Consider the following 24,192-nt stretch of genomic DNA (forward strand, 5'->3'; position numbering starts at 1 on the left):
CAGCGTTAAATGATCGGAGATGTCAGATGGAGTCTGTCCTCGAGTTCTTAAGGCTGTGCTGATCAACTTTATGGTGTCCTCTGTCACCTGTATAGTCTGTCCCTAAGGCTTCAGAAAGTGCCCCTTGTTTTTGAAAATATCCCGCATTGTTCCTCTTCCTTCACCTAATGACTACAGACCAGTGACACTCACGGCTCACATTCTGTAAAAAGCCACATTCAGGCACATCATCTTCATTTCACTTCTTGCATTTTTGTTCTGATCGAACAGGTTTTTGCCTGGTTGGCCACCATAAAACACCTCACACTGCTCCATTCCCTCTGAACTAGTTAGTTGGCTGCAATCGGATCCTAATCTGGGGTCCTGAGTTGGTATGTCATTAGGTGGGTGCGGCAATGCTCTGTATCAGTGTGTGCTCCTAACCTCTCTCTCATGTACAGGACCTCTGCCATTGAATTTTTGCTTTTGCGTCCTTCTGGAGGATACGTGTTAAATGTTCTTGCACTACATTACACGCAAATGGGTTTTCATTGTATGAAACCAATATTGGAGTTGAATTAAATTCAAAATGACAAACTTACTTCACACTGGCTATCACATGCCTACTTTACCTGTATAACAACTCTTGGAGACTGGGATTGGTACCACAATGGTATTCCAAACAGGCTGATGAGCGCGGATTTGGTCTCGTAGGTCTCAGAACAGCGAGTGTTGATCACGCTGGCACCTTCAGAAGAAAAGTTAAAGTAAGCAGGGAACTGAATCAAGCACATCAGATCTATGCACTATTAGCTGAAGAACTGAGCATTTACAAAGTACAAATTGGATACATTAGTGACAAGCACCAACAATCTTATCACTTGATCATATTCTTAGCCATGTTTTAGAGATGGACAATAAAGAAAACATGGAGTGGGTGGTGCATGCAGTCATAAAAACAAGCCGTAGCTCAAAAGGAGGAAATAATAGTGTGTTGGACATAAAAATTAACCAATATGAAAATTGCAGCATTTTCGGAGACTTCACAATTTTTTGAAAACTATGAAGATGGAAGTAATCCAGGTATTTGTACTGTGGAAATTGCTGATGGACAACCAGGAATCTGCAATATCTGAATTATAAAGGCCTCTTTCTTTTGTGCACCACCACACCTGTTGACAATGCAAATCCTGCCGACTACGCCAAGTGTTTTTATCATGAAATAACATTGTGATCCATCCCAGTCTGGATATTTGCAACACTGTAACTGTTGGCCAGGGATTGGCTCCAGCAGACCCCCGTGACCCTGTAGTTAGGATATAGCGGGTTGGATAATGGATGGATGGATGGGTAACTGTTGGTGGCGAAGTCAGTTTTACACACGATACAATAAAGGATTTAACATGATATTTTTCATGAAGATAAAAAGAAAAGTAAATAAGTCTGGTGATTCTAAATTGTCCCTAGTGTGTACTTGGTGTGTGGCTGTGTTTGTGTGCCCTGCGGTGGGCTGGCACCCTGCCCAGAGTTTGTTTCCTGCCTTGCGCCCTGTGTTGGCTGGGACTGGCTCCAGTAGACCCCCGTGACCCTGTAGTTAGGATATAGCGGGTTGGATAATGGATGGATGGATGGAAATAGGTCAAGCAGGTATCACATCACTTCAAAAATAACATGACCTAAAAATGCTATTTCTGAGCTTAAACCATAATTTAACTTTTTAAATCTGATATATTAAAATTAGGTGCACAGTTAGTGTTAAGGCACAACTCAATAAATGTGGATATTTTTTAAATGATCTCACTTGGAACTAGCAGCTAGAAGAGCATTCACATGAAATGTTCCTTTTTAGAAGAACCCATAATTCCTTTAGCACATGAAAACAGCCCTATAGTTAGCATGGAGCATGCTGGGATATGGTTTTCTTGGTTAACTCACTGTTCTCCATCACTTCCACTCTGTGTCCCTTACTCTCCCAAATGTTTCTACACCTATCACCTCTATTCGGAAATATTAAGGATCAGCTCAGCACCAGACTTTACAAATGTACAAACGTTTGGCGTTGTTCCTGCAGAATAAAACCATAAACCAGACATCAGCTTGACATGTGCACCTGACTGGGAGAGTTTCTTTCTTTATTATTTAGGGTGATGTGGTATTTGATCAGATAAATGAGCACAGGGGAGGATATGTCCACCGATGACCTTCTATCATGAAATGAGCCAGGGCGAAGAGATGCGAACACTTAGTCTGCTCCTTTCGGAAATCTCACTAAATGTCCTGCAGTGAGCTGAAAGGCAATGTGTTAGAAGAGACATCGTGCAACCAACTTTTCAAATAAATGCTAAAATCCTTAACTCCCATCTCAGATTCATCTTTTGATCTCAAACCCAAATACCTTCAGAGTATAACAAAAGCAAATGAATTGGCCTCACTGTTCCAAAACCTTCCGAGGGGACTCAACACATTTGAGAAGACATTACAGTAACATGTAACATGATGAGTCCCATAGTTTACAGACTGAGCCTCCACGTGTCCTGTACTTCAGGGAGAGCTCTAGGGAGATGAAGTTGCATGCATCCATCTTCATCTAACCTCTTAATTTTTTTTCAACTTTTAGTATTTACCTGCAGACTCCAAGGCATAGTCCACCATTCCGATCCCATCTGCCCTGAACAGATTCAGGGCCCTCTGGACAATCCTCTCTTCATCCTGTAAACAATCAAACTGATCACTGATTGCTCACCAGTCTCAAAGGATGATTTAAAAAAAAAATTAAAAAAAATATATATATAATATATAATATAATATGCAAAAAGAAATTTTGTGCACTCTGGAAGCAATGAATAAAAGACACCGGGCAGTTTGAGCATTGGTAAGACGGGTTTGCCATCCCAGACATGCATTTAAGATCTCAGTTCGTCACATCTAAGCAGAGCAATTGATTCTGACATTTTGAGTTTGAAACAAGTGATGCTTTTTGACTTTGCTGCTTGGTGCACTGCAGAGAGGATCATGTGCCCCCTCTGACCCTGCTCGCTACCCAAACGCCCCCCCCCCATCCTCACCGCCTTGGTGATTCCTGCAATTCCAGCTCCCTGCAGTGTGGCTCCAACTGTCTGGGAAACAAGCACGTCGCTGCCCTTCTTGTCCTTGGCAACCCTGTCCAAAATCTTCCTTTCCAGGTCCAACAGTGCCCTCTGCAGATCTGCGTTGTGAATGACATCTGGATCGCTGTCACTAGGCCTAGTGGGGTTGTTGCGTTTGAGGAGTTCCTCGATCTCAGCCAATAACTGGAATGGTAAAAAGAGTAAAAGGAAAAATAAAGTGTGCAGTGCTCAAGCCTGCATCTGTTGAAAGTGGAGAATGTTTTAACTCTTTATTTCTATATTATATAATAACATGTAGTAAAAAAATATAATCAGAAATAAAACAGAAATACGTGCATCTCAGTATTATCCACCAATCCATTTTCTTAACCCACTCATCTATAGCAGGGTCACAAGGAAGCTGGCGCTTATGTTAGCTTGCCTTTGGTGCAAAGCAAGTGCAATCCCTGGACAGGATGCCAGTCGATCACATATACACACATATACACACACACACACAAGCATATGCAAACACACATATATGTAAATGCACACACACACACATACACGCACACACACCTGGATATGCAAACACAAACACACACACATATGCAAATGCACACACACACGGACATTTAAATACACACATGCACACACACCTGGATATGCAAACACACACACACATACACGCACACACACCTGCATATGCAAACATATACACACACACACATGTGAACAAAGACACACACACACACACACACTAGGGCCAATTTAGCAAGTTCTATGAAATCTTCAGGCTTTTCTGTCACATACAATAACCTTCATTTCTTATAACAACAACAGACTGATGTGTTTCTTTCTTTTTGGTCACCTTTCTAAATCCAGAATTGAACTTCAGTAATGCCAGCACCCTGCAACCCAGCGAAAGCCAATTTACTTCCTGCGCTATCACAATTTTAAGGTTTCTCTAATAACTATTTACTGTTTAAACTTGATGAATTGAAGATGAGCTAAGAAGGTTTGCCATTAGGACCCTAGAATAATCACAGCTGAAAATGGGGGCTTTTGCAGTCTTATGTGAATAATCAACGTACTGTATAATAAAGGGCAGATCTGTGTGTGTGTCCACCATGTGAGGGACTGGCACCCCTCCCAGGTGTTGTTACTACCTTGCGCCATGTGATTTCTGGGTACAACAACGGTGCCATGGATAGATAAGAAGGTTATGAAGATGGATGGATGGTGTCCACTACAAAGGTGCTGACATTGGTATTACTAAAATTGTAATTATCAACACATTTTTCGAATAACAGGAGTAAAATCTAACAATGAATTATTAAGAGGAAAAACGTTGCATATCTCTGTATATAAAAAAATCCAACGTCTGTCTGTCTGTCCGATTTTCACGAAAGAACTACTTAACGGATTTACATATAATTGGATTGAACATTCCAGTTGATTTTGCAACTTCTCTCATTGTGCTATGTATCACAATTCGCTTGCGGTACCGATTTATTAGCGCGAATCCGAGAGACACACAGTGGGCCAAGGGGACCAGGGCAAGGACCACCTCACTCATGTGCCAGCCTTGGGGCATGTGCCTTACATCCAATTAGCTAGCGAGCAAGAGAACTACTCAACGGACTTCTCTCATCACCCTAAGAATCCTAGTTCACTTGCAGGAGCGATATATTTGCGCTAATCCGAGGGAGGGGGAAGCGTGACATCAGAAGTGGGGAGCCGGGCAGTGCCCTCCTCACTGTCCTGTTTCACTTATACGCGGGGGACGGCTAGTATAGGAAAGAGAAAGGACATTGAAGGTGACCTTATAGCCATTACCCTGATGATGTTGTCACATGCTGGAGAATTTTGCATCATACTAAATAAACTAACAGTGGCACCAGTGAAAAACAATGAAAAAAGAGCAAATTCATTTTAAACATTGTCAATAAATGCCAGAATGAATAACAAATGCACATAATGTATCCACTATAAGTAAAAACCAATTAAACCATTTCCATTTTAGCAATCAATGAAATGCAAATAGGAATGACATTGTAACACTTCCCATCGTGACCTGTAGACCTGAAGACTTCAAATAAGGAGTATACTTTATGATTCAAAATACCTTTTACAGTTTCTTCTTTAAATCAGCATAGTCCCAGTCCCAGTCCCAATTCCTTTAACCCTTTATCCTTCTCTTCGTCCACTCTCCTCCAGAGAAGCTTTAGCCACTATTGCCCGACTCCAACTCCCCGCGTAAGATGGAGCAGCAGCTTATCATCCCGGACCTGAAGATTTCCTCATGGAAGCACTTCCAGGTCAGGTGGATCCTCCCCATGACAAGAGAACATGCCTCCAGCAGCTCACCCTAGTGGCCCCCGACAGGACTGCCCATCAAAACTTAAACTCCAATGCAGCCCTGCAGAGGAGTACTGCCACCTATTATACTGGGGGAACAACTCTTTCCTGATTGGAAGCTTCCCCAGTCCATCCACTAGTGAAGTGTGTAGTACCCATCCCAACCAGAATATGCATGTACTTGTGCTGTCCTACCATAGTGGCCATCCGGCCAGGTAAGAGAGCGTCCTCCATCCCAGTTGGGACGTCGGTCCTTCCATTAGGGCGATTACACTGTCTAGCTGGTTTGATTTCTAGTTTCTTGCTCTGACGATTAACTAAAAAAGCTCTGCTGCACTCCAGCAATGACACTGACCTTTGGGAAGACAGAATCGGACGCCACAATCTGCCAGTCAGTGCCTGTGCTGGGCTTTATGATTGTGTGTGTCGGACATTATTAATTACCTGGCTCCTAATGGTCCCCATCTTCTTGGGCACAGCACTCAGCTCACCCCTCATTGCCATCTGGCTCCCCTGGATCTCACTCATCTCTGCACGCAGGCTGCCGATCTCTCGCTCCAGGCCCACCACTTTGCTGAGTAATGAAGTGAAATCTTGGGAATGATGGCTGAAGAGAAACACAGGCGTGTAAGATTAGGCATCACATCTCTTAAGATCGCTGCTCTTTTTTTCTTCGTGTTATTAAATATTAGACTAACAGTAGTCTTGGAAGAAAATGACAAATGAACCCTGGGTTGATAAAATCCCTGAAATGAGTTCACAAATGAAACCACAAAATTCTTTTAATTCATTGAGTGGTGACGATATTCAGTCCAACTGAAAAAAAAAACAAAAGTGCAGTTGAATAGGTTGATGGATAAAAATATGTGTAGGTGGCACTATCACCGACCCCAAATCCAAGTAATGCTAAAAATACCAAGAAAAGGAAAGGGTTTATTATAACAAACATCTAATCAAATAGAAACATAAAAGGCTTTGGAGGTTTAAGTCTAAATATGAATGATAAAGAAGACTAAACCTTTCACGTCTCCCCATCTATAACTCCCTTCTCTGAACTCTCGCCCACTCTCCTCGCCACTCTGTGTTAAGCTGGTCAGGAAGGCATGGTTGTCCTGATTGAGCTTCCCCTAGTGGCCCTGCATCTCAGCCTTCCAATAAATGACCAGGCAACCCCCCACCAGGACACTTTTCCCTCTTACAGAGGAGTTAGTAAGTTAGCCACGCTTCTTTTGTCTTCGATGCTGCGTGCCCACCTGTTATAAAGCTTCCTCCATTGTTCTCTATCTTGTGCCACTTCCTCCAGGATTCTTCTTCTTGCTTCCTCTATTACCGTATCTTTCCACATCTTTCTTGGCCTTCCAGCTCTTGTCCTTTCTATGGGAATCCATCTTTCCACTCTTCTTGCTGTCCTCGAGTCATCATTGTGCAATACGTGTCCTGCCCACCTCATCGTTCTCGAGGTGCCTACTTCTCTCAGTCTCAGTCTGACCAGGCTTTTCTCTCAAATCTTCGTTTCTGTTAATTCTTGGCGATCATATTCCATTTTAAGCACCTTCAGTTAAAATTGGAGTCGGGAAACACACTTTAAAATGTCTCCCAGTTACCAAATAATGACATGCCTCACCTCAGACACAATTCTCATTGCCCACCATTAAGGTTTTCCATCTTATAGAGGAGTTAGGTAGTTAGCCATGCTTCCATCATCTTTGACGCTGGGACCCTACCTGTTATAAAGCTTCCTCCACCTCTGTCTATCTTGTGCCACTTCCTCCAGGATTCTTCTTCTTGCTTCCTCTATTACCGTATCTTTCCACATCTTTCTTGGCCTTCCAGCTCTTGTCCTTTCTATGGGAATCCATCTTTCCACTCTTCTTGCTGTCCTTGAGTCGTCCTTGTGCAATACGTGTCCTGCTCATCTCATCGTTCTCGATATGCCTATTTCACTCTGTCTCAGTCTGACCAGGCTTTTCTCTTAAATCCTCATCACTATTAATTCTTGGCAATCTTAAATCCCATTATTCATCTTAAGCATCTTCAGTTAAAATTGGAGTCGGGAAACACACATTAAAATGTCTCCTAGTTACCAATTAATGACATGCCCCACCTCAGACACGATTCCCATTGCCCATCATTGACGTTGTCCATCCTATAGAGGAGTTAGTTAGTTAGAGCCACTTCTGTCATTTTCAACTCTGGGTCGCCACCTGTTATAAAACTTCCTCCACCTCTTCTCTATCTTGTGTCACTTCCTCCAGGTTTCTTCCCCTTTCTTCCTCTATCACCATATTTTTCCAATTCTTTCTTGGCTTTCCTGCTCTTCTCCTTTCTACCAGAATCCATCTTTCCGCTCTTCTTGCTGTCCTTGAGTCATCCCTGCGCCATACATGTCCTGCCCATGTCAACATTCTCTACTCCTATTTCACTCAACTCTACCTGACCAGGCGTTCCTCTCAAATCTCGTTACAGATCGTTCTTGGCCATCTTATTCCCATAATCCATTTTAAGTATCTTCAGAAGGGGAAGCAGGGAGACATACTGTATATTAAAATATCTCCTGTCTATCACCTAATGACATGCTTTGCTTCCCATTGCACACCATTCCATTTTTTCCAATTTAGATATCTATTATTATTATTATTATTATTATGATTGTTATTGTTGTTGTTGGATGAACCTCCTCTGTTTTTTCATTTCCTTCCTCTGGTTACTCTGTGAGTTCGTTTTAGGTTGTTCCTATTAAGTACTTTCAGTTGTTTTCAATCTTCTAATAAGCAAATTTGTTTTAATTTGTTGTAGCCATGTGATTATGGGAGGATTATTCATCTTTTTCTTTCTTGTAATAATTAATCATAACACACCCAGCAGACATAAGAGTCCAATTAGCAACATGGAGAACAGGCTAGCTGCACTCAGAACTAGAGTTGTGGAGGATTTGTGAGAGCACCTTAATTACTAAGTCCACAACAATGGCGTGTCACACACATGCACATAGGAGGCAGTCAAAGGGCTTAACTGGGGGTAAGATGTCAAGTCGGGGGGTGATGAAGTGTACTAACCTCTTTTCTCCATCTTCTACAGATCATCAAAAGGGAAACCCAGATAAAACCGGCAGCAACTTCCACACCCCTGTCCAGACCACGCCCACCTACTGACCTCACTCCTGCCACTCCCCTCGCAGACCCGCCTCTTCCTGCACACCACCAATAAAAGCCAAACTCCACTCCTCCCCAGTTAAGTTCTATTTGGACTCTGTCCTTTGTGACTACTCAGGTGAACTTTGTTTTTCGTTCATTTATTGTTATATTGTATAAGGTGGATCCCCAAATCTTTTTCTCCTTGTCTTCTCCTTATTACTGGGGTCAGATAGTCCAGCCCTTCTGCTAAATTTCAGCTTTCCTAAACCCTTAGATTGAACATTTTTTTACATTTACTTATACAGTCGACACCTTCATCCAAGGCGACATTTGAGACACAATGGCTTCCATTTCTTTTGTTTTCCCAATTGGAGCACAGGCACGTGAAGTGACTTGCTCGGGGTCTCACAGCTTTTTGTAGCTATTTTAACCCACACCTTCTGGGCTTGAAGCCCAAAGTCTTAACCACGATGCCCCACCGCACATTCAACATTGCACATGGCGAGTTAGTTTTAAGAAAATCCATACCTTTGAAAAGAAGATTTTATTTGGGCCAGCTTAGCTTGAACTTCCTGGAAAAGAGAAGAACACAAAGCCATGAAACACGTTTGAGACGGAGAGCATATCATCTAAAGTTTTATTACCCTGCATCTAAAATCTTTTCTCTGTTTTCAGATCTCCCAAAGTCTTGACATCAATAAACAAAATCTTTCCATATATTTTTTCCCACTTTCTCTATATAATTATGTTCATTACTTCTTTACTTTGGCTTTGCAGTGGTTTCAAACAATATTGAGACCCCTTCACTTTCTGGACACATTTTATCGTGTAGTCGAGTTAAATTTAAATGGATAAAATTCACATTTTGTCCCATCAGTCTCCACTCAGTAAACCACATCGACAAAGCGAATGCATGCTTTCATAAAGGTTTGCAAATTTATTAAGAATCAAAAGCTGAAATCTCTCATTAATATACACATTCATACCGTTTGCTGTTTGTTCTAATTCTCCTTGAGATGTTTCTAGAACCTCATTAGAGTCCATCTGTGGCAAGTTGAATTGATTGGCCATCATTCAGAAAGGCACACATGTATACCTGTGTAAAGGAGGTCCAATAATTCACACGGCAGGTCAGGACCAAAACCAAGCCATGAAGCCTTAGGACCTCTCTGTGGACCTCCATGATAAAATGGTGGTGAGGCTAAGATCAGGGTAAGGGGATAAACCCATTTTTAAAGACTTGAGTGTTGCCAGTGGCCTCAATAACAGAAATGGAAGAAGTCTGGAGCTTCCATGACTTTTCTTAGAGTTGATCATGCAGCCAAACTGAATAATCAGGCAAGAAGGGCCTTGGTCAGGAAGGTGGCAAAGTACCCAATGGTCACTGTCATGTCCTCTGCTAATACGGAACGGAAGCCAACTCAGCAGCACTTCATCCAGATGTTTGTGGTAGAGTGGAGAACTCCAAAACAGTACTTAAAGGACTCTGACAGCATGAAGACCAGCTGCAATTATTCTTGTTTATTCTGAAGTAAATGATTACATTTCTCATGAACTCTCTAAAGATTTAGGGCAGCTTCTTCTAATTCAGACTTTTTACATGCTGTCACAACATTTTTGGAAATTGGTTTGTAGCTCTGTCAGCAAAGCCTCTTAACATTTTCCAATCTGTTTCTTTTTCTTAGACATTTCCTCCTAAACCTCCCTCAGTCTTTGTCAATCAATCCATTTGGTTTTACACAGCTCCTTTCAGGGGGCACTTTATAAAGTCCATAGAAATTCAGTTAAAAAATAAAAAACATGATACAGTGGAATAATCAGTCTATTCAAAGAGAATATAAACTACAAGGAAATACAGAGATAATGGACAGGGTGCCTAATGGGTTCCCCCATCCCTAAGGATGCTGGAAATTTTTGCTTTTTTCTTTGCTCACCTCCAGTATGACTGAGTCTTTAAGTCTGGCATCCTGGATTTGGATGGTCACCTTATCTTTATCCCAGATTTCGGCTCTCATCCTCATTGTTTCCTCTTTGTTCTTCACCAGCTCCTGCTCAAATTCATCAATCTTCTGATATAAAGCCCCATTCTCGCTGTTCAGGGAGGTCAGGTGCTGCTCCAGAGCAGCCAGACGAGACAGAGTGCTGGTGTCCTGCAGGGGGACATGGGTCAATATCATAGAGGACTTAGCTACAGTAATCTTACAGCTGCCCTGGTAGAGCAAAAAACTGATTATTATTTTAACATTAGGGGTCCATACATTTTAGGGAACAAAAACATGTGTCAAACTGGCCCACCAACACTATGGTCAAGCAGAAATGGCACAGTGAGTGTCCTCAATCTCTAAGATGAATGAGTAAGTGAGAGGGGAGCAACATGACCCTCCTCAGCCTTTACAGGCAGATTGATAACAATTTTAGTATAGTTGGCAGGAAAACATATCTATCTATCTATCTATCTATCTATCTATCTATCTATCTATCTATCTATCTATCTATCTATCTATCTATCTATCTATCTATCTATCTATCTATCTATCTATCTATCTATCTATCTATCTATCTATCTATCTATCTATCTCCTTAGCAAGAGATTAGAAGCCAGGCAACACCTTACAATATATATTCTTTTTATGGTATATGCACATATATGCTTTTTCATTAGCATTTCAGGAACAAGCAATAGTGTATTAAGAAATGTTAAAGTTAAATTAGCCAAATTAGTTGTAAAATTTACCCAAAAAGGTAAGTCAGTGTATTTAAAAGGTTATCCATAACTAGCCTAACTTTTTCAGGGTATCAGGAGAGGGAGGCTATACCAACCGCATCAGATGCACTTCAGAAACTATCCCCAGATGGTATGCCACACCATTGGAGAGCACATACGTCTTTACATTTATAAAGGACCGATATAGGTCAGAATTATAGATAAAAAAATATGTGGATGTGAGCAAGCAAACAACATTGATACACACAATGAGCAGGCCAGGATTCAAATCTATCACACTGGTGATACAAGGCAGAAGCAGCAACCACTACTCTCTCATACAGTCTTTAAAAGGACAGATATAGCTATATTTAAATCTGCACTTGCCTATATTATACTACATAAATTAATTGAAGGGTATCTCATTTTATTGTAAAGGCTTAAGAGGGTAACATTTGGCATACCGTAAATAACACAGATTTCCAGGAAAATAAATGATTTCAGCGGTCCCTGAATTTTATAAAGATGTGCTACACTCTACTACCACTAGATGGTGCCAAACACAGATTATACCTTTTAACAAAAAATACATTATACAGATAGATAGATAGATAGATAGATAGATAGATAGATAGATAGATAGATAGATAGATAGATATTGACTTTAGTATAGTAGGCAGGATAGATAGATAGATAGATAGATAGATAGATAGATAGATAGATAGATAGATAGATAGATAGATAGATAGATAGATAGATAGATAGATATTGACTTTAGTATAGTAGGCAGGATAGATAGATAGATAGATAGATAGATAGATAGATAGATAGATAGATAGATAGATAGATAGATAGATAGATAGATAGATTTTGATTTCAAGTCCAGATTAGTTTCTGATTCAGATGTTTATTTTACAATAATCACACTCCCATAAAACTTGTGGCTCAGTCTAAAACTGACTCTCAAGACACCTTACAGCGCTTTGGGCCTACCTGTTGCGGCACGTACACTTTGTTCATGGATTCTGAAGGCACTTTTGTCTTTACAGGCTGAGTGAAAAATTTTGGGACTCGTAGAGCCATAATCCAGGGGTACATATACCAGCCTCCTTGAACCAAAAGAGAGAAAAATAATAATTGTAAGAATTAAAAGATCTCCTCGAATGTCCTGCTAATTTATTTGTTACACTATTACAGTTATACATTATTATCTCTTCTCTGGCTTTGTTATGTCCCTGGCAGTTGAGTCTTCATCCTCATTCGCCATCTTGATTTTTGGCTCACTGGGCATCCTAGTAAGTTTTGTTTGTAAACCTCAAGTCATGTTTAAGCCTGAGTTCCTCCACTGGCTTATGTTTCAATTCCTGTTTATTCATTTTTAATGCTTTCATTTCTTTTGCTTATGCAGACATTGTTATACGTATATTTTTTATTATTTGTCTTGTTATGTATAATATATTTTATTACGTTCTCATGTATGAAGTATAAGAAAAGCATTGTAATCGTCCAAAAATTTGATTTGGAGATTGTGATGAATCTCAACGTTTTAGACCTCCCCGAGTCCGAAAATACAATTTTTGGAATTATGTCTGTGTGTGTGTGTGTGTGTAGTAACCTGAGTATGCTTTCAGTTAGGTTAACCAAATTTTCTATACAAGTATTAGGTACAAAACGTAGATTTCTATCAACTTTTGGGCTATTTCCGCTAACCAGAAGTGGTATTTTTTTTATTCATGCAGCTGCAGAGTCTGATTTATTCAACTTTACTTTGATAATAATTGTTCAATATATTATTAATTTGATTTGTTGTTGATGGTTATTTAATGTACATAATATAAAATACTGTATAATCATTGCCTTGCCATTTACTCCTCAAATATCCATCCCCATATCTGAGTCTATGAGAAAGTCTAAGGGAGACCTGATTTTTTGTATTGTGTGATAATTGAATTCTATGTGCGTATTTTTGGTTTGCCATGTGTCCTGGATTTTGTGGGTGGATCCCCAAGAGGAAGGACCCCCTGTCCAGCCCTATAAAAGGGTTATTTGTAAATGCACTCTGGTTTGAGGTGGTGTTGTAAGTATTGACCTCCTTTTTCTTGCTGGAATTTCTGAATTTCTTCTGATTCTTTATATGGTTTTTGATCTCTGGATTTGTCTTGGGAATTGGCTGCTGCAGATTGCCTTTAGGCAAATCCGTTTGCTTTCCTTTCTTGAGTATTATTATTTTTTTGTTATTGTAATAATAAACATCTCTTCTGTAAATATTATGTGTTTCTTCTCTTGTCAGATTTTTCATTGTCCTTCTTCTGGTTAAGACAAACTTCATGGTTTTTTGGCACTTTTTGCTATTGTTTGGAATGTTAAAGCCACTTTCTGTGGCTTTGCCAGGTCTCCTGGAGTCAGACCCGCCTTTCTTGCCCATTATTGTCTCTTCTAATTTGTTTTGTGCTGGCAGAGCAATCATAATACCTGAGGTGGAGGATGTTTCTGCGCCAATCACTGAAATCACTTCCAGGCTTACAGATACCCCTAGAGAGTGCTGTTACCATCTTAGCGGTGCTCCCTCTGGTGATCACAGGTGTTGCTGCATCCTTGAGCCCTCATGCTAATTTGAAGTTCAAGTTCAAGTTACCTGAACGGAGTACAGCGAAACATTTAGCTGTGTGTCTGACCAACAAGCAACATGGGACCAATGAGCTGGAAAAACCTCAACATAGACTCACCCCCCATAAATTGGTAGTGAGGAATTTTACACCGCTACCGTTCGATCCTGGTTTTTTCTGTAGAACTTCTCTCTTTTACTCTAATACTTTCAAATTATGGGACCCTGGGGCACTGCTTATCACACCTGGCTGACCATACAGGTCACTCAAGGGGCCTTCTTGTCGCCCGGTTTGGTTTCTACATTTTCATTATGACCCATATCTGTTATGTTCCTCCGATGACTTAAGACCTTGGTTTTAGTTTTCTCCTTAATCCTTTTATGTTTTATATTGCAGACTAAGGGGCTTTACACCCTGCTCGCTTCGCTTGCAAACCCCCAGGCCTGCTCTACGCGCGACCCACTTCGCAGATCTGCCGCTCGCGTATGGAGATACAATTTAAACAGATTGTTATTTTCATGGGAATTGTTACATATGCGTAATAGACCTAACTATTTTACATTAGAGTGAGTGATTAACTAGAGTAAAAAATAGTCAAACGTAATAATTTGAAAGAAAATTATGTTTCTTGTTGCGTTAGAGTTATTCATTGCGTTTTACGATTCGATCTGTTTGGATTTGAAATTAACACACAAAAACGTTTTAAACTTACACTTTTACTGTAAAACTTCAGTAAAAACTATTAACTTTTCATCGATATTGCATTGAATTTTGATTCTGTGTTTGGACTTTCATCGTGACAATGCAACGTATAACTGCCCGTGAGTGAATATCATTTCTTTCTCTCTAATAAATTAACCGACTTTTTTGAATATTTAGTTCTAAGATTTGTTAATTGTCAAGTCAAAAGTGTGACCCAACATTTGCGCGATAGACATATGCGCGCCGACAAAATAGCGCAGATTAAAACGCGCCGACAAAATTGTGCCGACAAAATTGCGAAAGTTTCATTAAATATGAATTACTAGTATAAAGCATATATAATAATGTTTATTTTAGAAGTCAATATTATGAGACGTGGCATGCCATCAGCACGGCACGCAGAGAGTCCTTAAGAACACGCCCTGCATATGTAGGAAGAATTGCAGCAAGGGCGTCCCACTCTCTTGACCTCTCTCGTGATTTTGTCGGCGCGCTTTTGTCGAAAACAAGTTAGCGGGTTTGTCGGCGCTCATTTGTCCGTCGCGGTTTTGTCGGGGCGCATATGTCTATCGTGCTTTTGACGGTGAACCATCAAAAGCTATTCTAACAGGAAACCGTTAACGTTTTAATATGAATGGCATATCAAGATCTCCTTTGTTGTCTAATGTTTTCCCCTGAAGATTTACTACATTACCTTTCTTGGATACATCCTACTTTGTACAGTAATTCGTGTGGTGGAAGACCAGATGGTGTTAACGGTTGTAGACATTCTTCATGATATTGTAAGTTGATGTTTTCATCTTCTGCACCATCACCACCATCTGTTTCAGCATAGTCTATTGATACACATTTAACCAATCTGTCGTGTAACCGATCAACAATTTTCACGTTAATTTGTTTGACTTCATCGTTTCTCGGTGCTAGGACTGCCCGTGTACTCATTTCTTCTGTTGATAACCCTTCGTGATGAAATTTTTCAATAAGATTTGGATATAATACATCTTCTTTAATTGGGAACTTAAAGTGAGGAAAACATTAAAATTTATAAGAGCTGAGACAGCAGGAACTGTGTTTGTCAAAAGCATTCACACGAATGAGAGGTGAGAGGACCGTGTGCGTGGTTGAATATGGTTGAGAGGAGGGCAGGACTTGAAAAAATCTCTTGGCCAAAGTCTCGTCCCGTTGCAGGATTATTTTATTATAGTAGAGAGATTTTTTTTTGTTTTTACCAGTGTTTTTGGAGATATTCCTAACATTATGACTTCATGTCTAATAACTTATGGATACTCCCGTCCAAAATACACGCGTAAGGCCAAAACTACTCACCCAAGCCAATTAAGAGCAGAAGCAGAGCTGCCAAAAGGCCTTTCTTCAGAGCAGCGCTGTACCTGGAATGTCAAGGGATGCAGTTGGGGTCATCTTATTGTCAGACAAGACGATCACAACACACTCACTCGGGCCTTACCTTGTCAGCACAAACACATCCAGCAGGGATGCTCCTGTGGTCAGGCTGTACCAGGCTGTACCCAGCCACCAGTAGATCATTCTCAAAGCATTCCCTGTGAAAGACAGACAGACAATGAGCGTAATGATGATTATGATGTAGGAATTAAGGCCACTTAAGTAAAACATTTGGAAATCAAACATCACTCCAAAGGATCACATAAAGAGTACGACTTCTGAAAAACATGGATGATAAAACAGCAGAAAGACACAGAATGTACAGCTGTATACCATGAATAGCAATCATATATGGATTGTGGGAGACGAAGAGCTGGTGTAGATGCAGAGGATTCATTGCAGTACATGACAGAAATCAGGCCGTAAGATACCCTGGCAGACAGAGTATTGACAATCTGTAATGCAGTGCCAGGGCAACTGGGCCATCACAACTAGGGCATATGGTGTTCCTTAACTATAGATGGAGCTTGGGAGTATGGGATGGATTGCATGATGAACACTCGATAATGGAGCAGCATTGAAGTTCTTAGTTTGGTAGGTGGTTGAAGGTACATCCACTGCTTTACACAGTTAGGTCCATAAATATTTGGACAGAGACAACTTGTTTCTAATTTTGGTTCTGTACATTACCACAATGAATTTTAAATGAAACAACTCCGATGCAGTTGAAGTGCAGACTTTCAGCTTTAATTCAGTGGGTTGGACACAAAGATTGCATAAAAATGTGAGGCAACTGAAGCATTTTTTTTAACACAATCCCTTCATTTCAGGGTCTCAAAAGTAATTGGACAAATTAAATAACTGGAAATAAAATGTTCATTTCTAATACTTGGTTGAAAACCCTTTGCTGGCAATGCCAGCCTGACGTCTTTAACTCGTGGACATCACCAGATGCTGGGTTTCCTCCTTTTTAATGCTCTGCCAGGCCTTTACTGCAGCGGCTTTACTTTCAGTTGTTGTTTGTTTGTCGGCCTTTCTGTCCGAAGTTTAGTCTTCAACAAGTGAAATGCCTGCCCAGTCGGGTTAAGATCAGGTGACTGACTTGGCCATTCAAGAATTTTCCACTTCTTTGCTTTAATAAACTCCTGGGTTGCTTTGGCTGTATGTTTTGGGCGATTGTCCATCTGTATCATGAAACGCCGCCAATCAATTTGACGTCATTTAGCTGGATTTGAGCAGACAGTATGTCTCTGAACACCTCAGAATTCATTCGGCTGCTTCTGTCCTGTGTCATATCATCAATAAACACGAGTGTCCCAGTGCCACTGGCAGCCATGCACACCCAAGCCGTCACACTGCCTGACTCCACCTTGTTTTACAGATGATGTGCTATGCTTTGGATAATGAGCTGTTCCACGCCTTCTCCGTATTTTTTTCTTGCCATCATTCTAGTAGAAGTTGATCTTGGTTTCGTCTGTCCAAAGAATGTTTGTCCAGAACTTTGCTGGCTTTTTTTAGATGTTCTTTAGCAAAGTCCAATCTAGCCTTTCTATTCTTGAGGCTTATGAGTGGCTTGCACCTTGCAGTGAACCCACTGTATTTACTTTCATGGAGTCTTCTCTTGATGGTAGACTTGGATATCGATATGCCGACCAAGCCCTGGAGAGCGTTGTTCACTTGGTTGGTTGTTGTGAAGGGGTTTCTCTTCACCATGGAAATGATCTGCGATCATCCACCACTGTTGTCTTCAGTGGACGTCCAGGTCTTTTTGCTTTTCTGAGTTCACCAGTGCTTGCTTTCTTTCTCAGGATGTACCAAACTGTAGATTTTGCCACTCGTGATATTGTAGTAATTTCTCGGATGGGTTTTTTCTATTTTTGAAGCTTAAGGATGGCTTCTTTCACCTGCATGGAGATCTCCTTTGACCGCATGTTGTCTGTTCACAGCAAAATCTTCCACATGCAAGCACCAGACCTCAAATTAACTCCAGGCCTTTTATCTGCTTAATTGAAAATGACATAGCGACAGACTTCAACACACCTGCCCATGAAATAGCCTTTGAGTCAACTGTCCAATTACTTTTGAGCCCCTGAAATGAAGGGATTGTGTTAAAAAAACGCTTTATTCGCCTCACATTTCAATGAAATCGTTTTGTTCAACCCACTGAATTAAAGCTGAAAGTCTGCACTTCATCTGCATCTGAATTGTTTCATAGATCTATCTATCTATCCTGCCTACTATACTAAAACTGCCATCTATCTATCTATCTATTTATCTATCTATCCTGCCTACTATACTAAATCTGCCATCTATCTATCTATCTATGCTATCCTGCCTACTATACTAAAACTGCCATCTATCTATCCTGCCTACTATACTATAACTGCCATCTATCTATTTGGCTGATGACCTGAGGGGTGTGTAAGTGCTCAGCAGAATTATCCGGCATCTCAGGAGAAAAGTGGGATGCTTACTGAGGAGGGAAGCTGAAATGGAACAACAGTGATAGACTGGCATCTACAGGGGATTCACTTGAAAGAGGCCCTAACTGTAAATATTCTGTAAATTCTGTAATAGCTAGGATGAAGCAATCTGAACGAAACAACGTGCAATGTGCTCCTCTGTCTATGGAGCTTCGAACAAGCCAGGATGCCCCTGCGTTGGAGCGATGATGTAGGTGCTGGACAGCCATTGCGATGTTTAACCTCCATTTGCAACTTCTGGGTGCACACAGCCCGTACCCCTTCACTCAGTCACTCGACTTCTCATCAGGATGGTGGTGCACAGTAGTGATCAGCGTGTCTTCATGGTGTGAACCTATTGGGTCACCAATTCGTTTAAGCGATGTCAGAATCAACGGGATGATCGTGAGTTAACGGAAGTTTACTTCCAGCAAGATGGAGCAACGTGTCAGACATCGGCAAGGAGCAGGGCAGAAACTGAGTCCTTCTTCGGCAACAGGGGCTTTGGCCACCATAGTCGCTGGATCTGACACCACTAGACTTCTTCCTTTGGGGTCTGCTCAATGGAAAAGTCTATCGGAACAAGTCTCGCACTGTGGAAGATTTGAAGGAAAACATCCAATGTGAATTTGCTGCTATCATCCCCCAAGAGACACTTGCTGATACTTTCAAAAACAGGGAGCGCTGCATCAAAATGTGTCTGGCAGAAAACGGAGACTACTTCCAGCATGGCATGTAATACAATCGATTACACTCACATCAAGGTAGAGAGCGTATTTTGTTTAGTTCAGATTGCTTCATCCTAACGGGAGTTACAACAGAATATTCAGGGTGTCTTTTGAGTGAATCTCTCTGTACTTTGAAACATGCTGCTCCCCTGGCAGCATCCCAGTACCTCAGTAATTATGCCGAAACCTGCAGGGCATAATGGGAGTTGTAGTGCCATGAGTCAGTCCTCCTAGATGTTGTGGGTGCCATCCGGGGGTACTGCAGGGATTCATGGTCCCAGTTTCTTGGGGCTTCTTTTCAATTTGCTTCTATCGGGCTATGCCCTGGCACTGGAAGTACTCATGGGTACAACATAGAAGGAAGCCGTCTAGTCTCCGCTATTTGAGTCAGAGTCGCATTCCTTGGAGGGAGGTGGATGGAGTGAGAAGAGATGAGAAGGAAGGAAGAAGAATTCAATTGTAATTGTGCTTATGCAACCTTAGAAGAAACCTTTGTGTGGTAGTTGAATATTAAAAACCACTGTTAGGAACCTGTGACTGTATTTGTGTTAGTTGTGTCCCCGGTTTGGGTCTCAGTGGCTCCCCCCATCTGTCACAGACTCTAAGACTGATTTATGCTCCTGCGTTGAGCCTACACCATAGCTACGCTGAAGCCTACATAGTCTGTGGTGTTGCTCTTTTGGAACCCCCCTCAAAAAATGTGACAACATGTCGCACCGATGTGGACCCTACGCAAACCCCCACGATTCTGATTGGTGAATTAGGTAGCTACATATTTCCTGAAATGTATTTCCGTTCTTCTTCTGCTATTCTGAAGTAAACATGGAGCAGATCAAGAAAAGACTTGTCAAAGAAGTTAGACGATATAAGCATTTATATGATATCTCATCGCATTGTTACAAGGACAAATAGATGGCAGCCAATTCGTGACACAAAATATCGGCTAACATTGGTTCAGAAGTCAGCGAATGTATGAAAAAGCGAAAAAATGCGAGGAACAAATATGTTCACCTATGTAAGAAAACGTATAGCAAGAGGAGCGGTGATCCTGGAGGGCAACAACTGCCTGCATTTAATGGATCATTTGCTTTTCTTGTGTGATACAAACGGCACCAGACGTGTGGTGTGATGCGGAAGTATGAACTGCTTTCGATGGCGTAGTCGGCAGTGTAGGCTCAATTCAGAAGTATAAATCACCCTTTATAGCTCGGATCCAGGAATTGCAAGGAAACCAACTAGAGAGAACCCTAAGAGAAAAGTCCCAGGAGTTCCCAATGGAACTTCTTGACCCTGGAAGTTATTTTTAAGACGTCCCCTGAAGTGATTTAAAAAGCCCCTTCTTAATCGATAGTGCAACTTGGAGTCGGGAAATGAGCAGAACAAACATTCTAGTGGTGGAAGGAAGAGAGTTCACAAAATAAAAACATAAAGTTACGTAAAATGAGACATAGGAGTACAGATAGGGTTATTTGAGATGGACAAATGCACAAGCTCGACAGACAAAGCACACATCCTGAATAGACAGGCCCAGTGTGGGAGCCAGGCTTTGTCTTCGGCCTTTTTCTTTAAAATTGTGTTACTCCTGGAATTCCCCTTTCTTGTGCTCTCTATTTTCATTAATACAAATGTCCTACTTAATATGCTTCCATATTGTGCACAGGATCATCCGAGAAATAGGAACACACAGGTCAAAAGATTTACCTGGTGAGAAGAGCACATCCTTCAGCTGTAGCGGCTTATTCACAAATGCCTCAGCCTGCCCATCACCTACGAGGAAAAAAAAAATACAATCAATAAATACACAAAACCTTGTTGGGACGGAGGAGCTTCAGTTTAATTTATATAACGACCCGTGTTGTGCAAGTTCACACCTCACAACAAGTCACCCAAAGTTCAGTTCACACAGATTAAAATGAATAAATTTTAAACATTCGTAGTTCACCACTTCAACTTTGAACTCGTTCACGTTCAGTTTATTTTGTATTTTTTAAGGAGTGAGAGTAAATGACCCATGAGTTCAATTTTGCATGCCTTATAATAGGCTATTACAGTGTTCTTGAATAAAATATAATAATTATTAAGACTTTTTTATTTAAATACACTTTATTGAGTTATACCTAGTGTGACAGGTGGCTGGCGTCCATGCCCAGCCGGGACGGCCCTGCACACCTCCTCCTGGATGCTAGATGGCCGCCCCCCTGGGGTGGTGTAGTGCCTCAGTTTCCCACAGGTCTCCCCGGGAGTTGGAGTTGGGGGCAGCCCTGTTGGGTCCCACAGGTACCGCCAGGGGGTGCTGTGTTTGGGACTCCTGAGCCCGCGTGGGCAACAGATTCATCACACCTGGAAGTGCCACAGGATCTTGGTGATCAAACACCTGGAGCACTTCCAGGTGACCTATAAAAGGAGCCAGCGACCACCACTCATCGGCCAGAGTCGGGTGGAGGAGGACAAGGTTGCTGGGGAGGAGTGGTGGTGCCAGGGAAGAGAAGAGTACTTGTGCTGTACTGGTGTTTGGGACTGTGTTGTGGCTGGGGGGAGTACGGGGAAGACGTGGCCCTCCAGCTGAAGAGTAATAAAAGTCTTTTCTTTTACACGTGCCTCCCGTGTCCAATCTGTGTCGGGTCAGGCGCTATATAGCATCTTATCACACTAGCAACAAACATGTATAACCATATATGCTAACATCCTCCCGGTCAAAAAAGAAATTGAATGGATGCAAGTGTACATATAAATTATCACTCTGTTTCCACACGTGTGACTCAAATGGTGATGGTGGAAGCAGAGTGTAGATGAACTAACCGATTACGCTGCCGGTCAAAATTCACGTCACTTATTGCATGTCCAATGGGGAAAAAATATAAAGTGGCCTCGTGAAGTGCAACATTGTCCAAAAAAACGAAAGCGGAGCTTCACCGCATGCTCATGTCAGCACAAGCAGGCAGACACAGACAGCACCAATTTTAGTTCATGTTATTTTTTCCGAATACAAATTAATGGCAAAAAATTTGTAAGAAATAAATATTCATAAAAATCCACTATTTGTGCTTATCCGAATGCCGTATTCAGATTCGGCTCCACCCCTGCATTACAAGGTAAGGCGAAACGTTAAATCTTGACCTAAACCAGATCTACACTGAACGAGCTCACGTTCAAGTTCTTCACTTGCAAATACGTTACGTTAAGTTCACCGTTCTAAGAACCATGAGCTTGTTCAACGAACGTGCTCTTTTGAACTAGTTCATGCACAACACTGATAATGACTATTTATTCTTAGGTAATTCTGTCACTTTGGACAAACAGATGACTGACTGTCCAATATTATAAGATGATTTATCACTCTCAGATGCTTAGGACTTTACATGTACAGGATTTCTAATACGTGCATATCAAATAAGAGCAGATGCTCTAAAAATACAGAAAACACTCAAATGCTGTATCACTTTATTCTTACCAACGTGGCCTTCTTCAGAGGAAGAGTAGCCAGAAGAGTTTCCAAAGGCATCTCCACCCAAGGACGAGTATGGCTTTGTCTTGATGTTCCATGCTTTTCTTTGATCAGAAGACTCCAAATCTTGAGATTCTGTGAGGGCAAATTCAAAAGATTAGGAAGAAATGGGGATCAGAATTTGGATTGCAAGGCCTGAGTGATTGTAAGGGGACAGTAATGAATTATAATTCTTCACATTTAAATACTTTTCTCATTACTCAAAGTACTTTATATAGTGAGTCGGGAGCCACTTCAACCAGTGCTAATGCGACAGCAGCCATTTATACACCATTACACTCAGGAGTAGCCGTGGACTGTGATGTTTGCTGATGACATTGTGATCTGTAGCGAGAGTAGGGAGCAGGTTGAGGAGACCCTGGAGAGGTGGAGATCTGCTCGAGAGAGGAGAGGAATGAAGGTCAGTAGGACCACCAAGACAGATTACATGTGTGTAAATGAGAGGGAGGTCAGTGGAATGGTGAAGATGAACGGAGTCGAGTTGGAGAAGGTGGATGAGCTTAAATACTTGGGATCAACAGTACAGAGTAATGGAGATTGTGGAAGAGAAGTGAAAAAGAGAGTGCGGGCAGGGTGGAATAGGTGGAGAATAATTATAATTGAATACTAACCCTCACCTATTCTGTTTCTTTTCTTGGTACCCAAATGTGGCAATTGGTGCCACGGCACACCTGCCAAGTTGTTTGCCTGCCTATGGTAAAGTCATCCCTGATGGAGGATCACAGGAATCATGGGAAAGAGGGGTCCTTTCATCGGAGCAACGTTTCAGCCGTGGCATGGCCAAATGGGGAGGCAGCTAGATGGATGAGGTCTCCAGGACTCTAAAAATATCCAAACCTAATTATGTCATATCATCTACTGTTAAACCGTACTTCTAAAATTTTTATTATTATGCTCTATTAAGGAATTGTTCTGTTCTGTGTATTGTATTGTATTGACCCCCTACTTTTGACACCCACTGCACGCCCAACCTACCTGGAAAGGGGTCTCTCTTTGAACTGCCTTTCCCGAGGTTTCTTCCATTTTTCCTACAAGGTTTTTTTGGGAGTTTTTCCTTGTCTTCTCAGAGAGTCAAGGCTGGGGGGCTGTCAAGAGGCAGGGCCTGTTAAAGCCCATTGCGGCACTTCCTGTGTGATTTTGGGCTATACAAAAATAAACTGTATTGTATTGTATTGTATTGAATAGTGTCAGGAGTGATTTGTGACAGACGGGTATCAGCAAGAGTGAAAGGGAAGGTCTACAGGATGGTAGTGAGACCAGCTTTGTTATATGGGCTGAAGATGGTGGCAGAGGAGACAGAGCTGGAGGTGGCAGAGTTAAAGATGCTAAGATTTGGTCTGACGAGGATGGACAGGATTAGAAATGAGGACATTAGAGGGTCAGCTCAAGTTGGGCGGTTGGGAGACAAAGTCAGAGAGGCGAGATTGCGTTGGTTTGGACATGTGCAGAGGAGAGATGCTGGGTATATTGGGAGAAGGATATTAAGGATGGAGCTGCCAGGGAAGAGGAAAAGAGGAGGGACAA

The 24,192-nt window shown here is 41.5% G+C and overlaps 1 protein-coding gene across 1 annotated transcript in view; it reads right to left on the minus strand.

The window, feature by feature from the left end:
• si:dkey-92f12.2 (SUN domain-containing protein 2) overlaps positions 1-24,192 on the minus strand; it is a 100,224-nt gene that overhangs the window by 14,647 nt on the left and 61,385 nt on the right. The window contains exons 5-15 of the mRNA XM_039765292.1: positions 22,615-22,743; positions 20,865-20,930; positions 16,038-16,131; positions 15,899-15,960; positions 12,258-12,373; positions 10,495-10,710; positions 9,089-9,132; positions 5,871-6,033; positions 3,045-3,269; positions 2,604-2,688; positions 612-727 (exon numbers count right to left, since the gene is read on the minus strand). Of these exons, the coding sequence (XP_039621226.1) occupies positions 612-727; positions 2,604-2,688; positions 3,045-3,269; positions 5,871-6,033; positions 9,089-9,132; positions 10,495-10,710; positions 12,258-12,373; positions 15,899-15,960; positions 16,038-16,131; positions 20,865-20,930; positions 22,615-22,743 (1,316 nt within the window). The remainder of the gene's footprint in view (positions 1-611; positions 728-2,603; positions 2,689-3,044; positions 3,270-5,870; positions 6,034-9,088; positions 9,133-10,494; positions 10,711-12,257; positions 12,374-15,898; positions 15,961-16,037; positions 16,132-20,864; positions 20,931-22,614; positions 22,744-24,192) is intronic.

This window comes from Polypterus senegalus, chromosome 10 (assembly GCF_016835505.1).
Source record: "Polypterus senegalus isolate Bchr_013 chromosome 10, ASM1683550v1, whole genome shotgun sequence".
Taxonomy (NCBI): Eukaryota; Metazoa; Chordata; class Cladistia; order Polypteriformes; family Polypteridae; genus Polypterus; species Polypterus senegalus.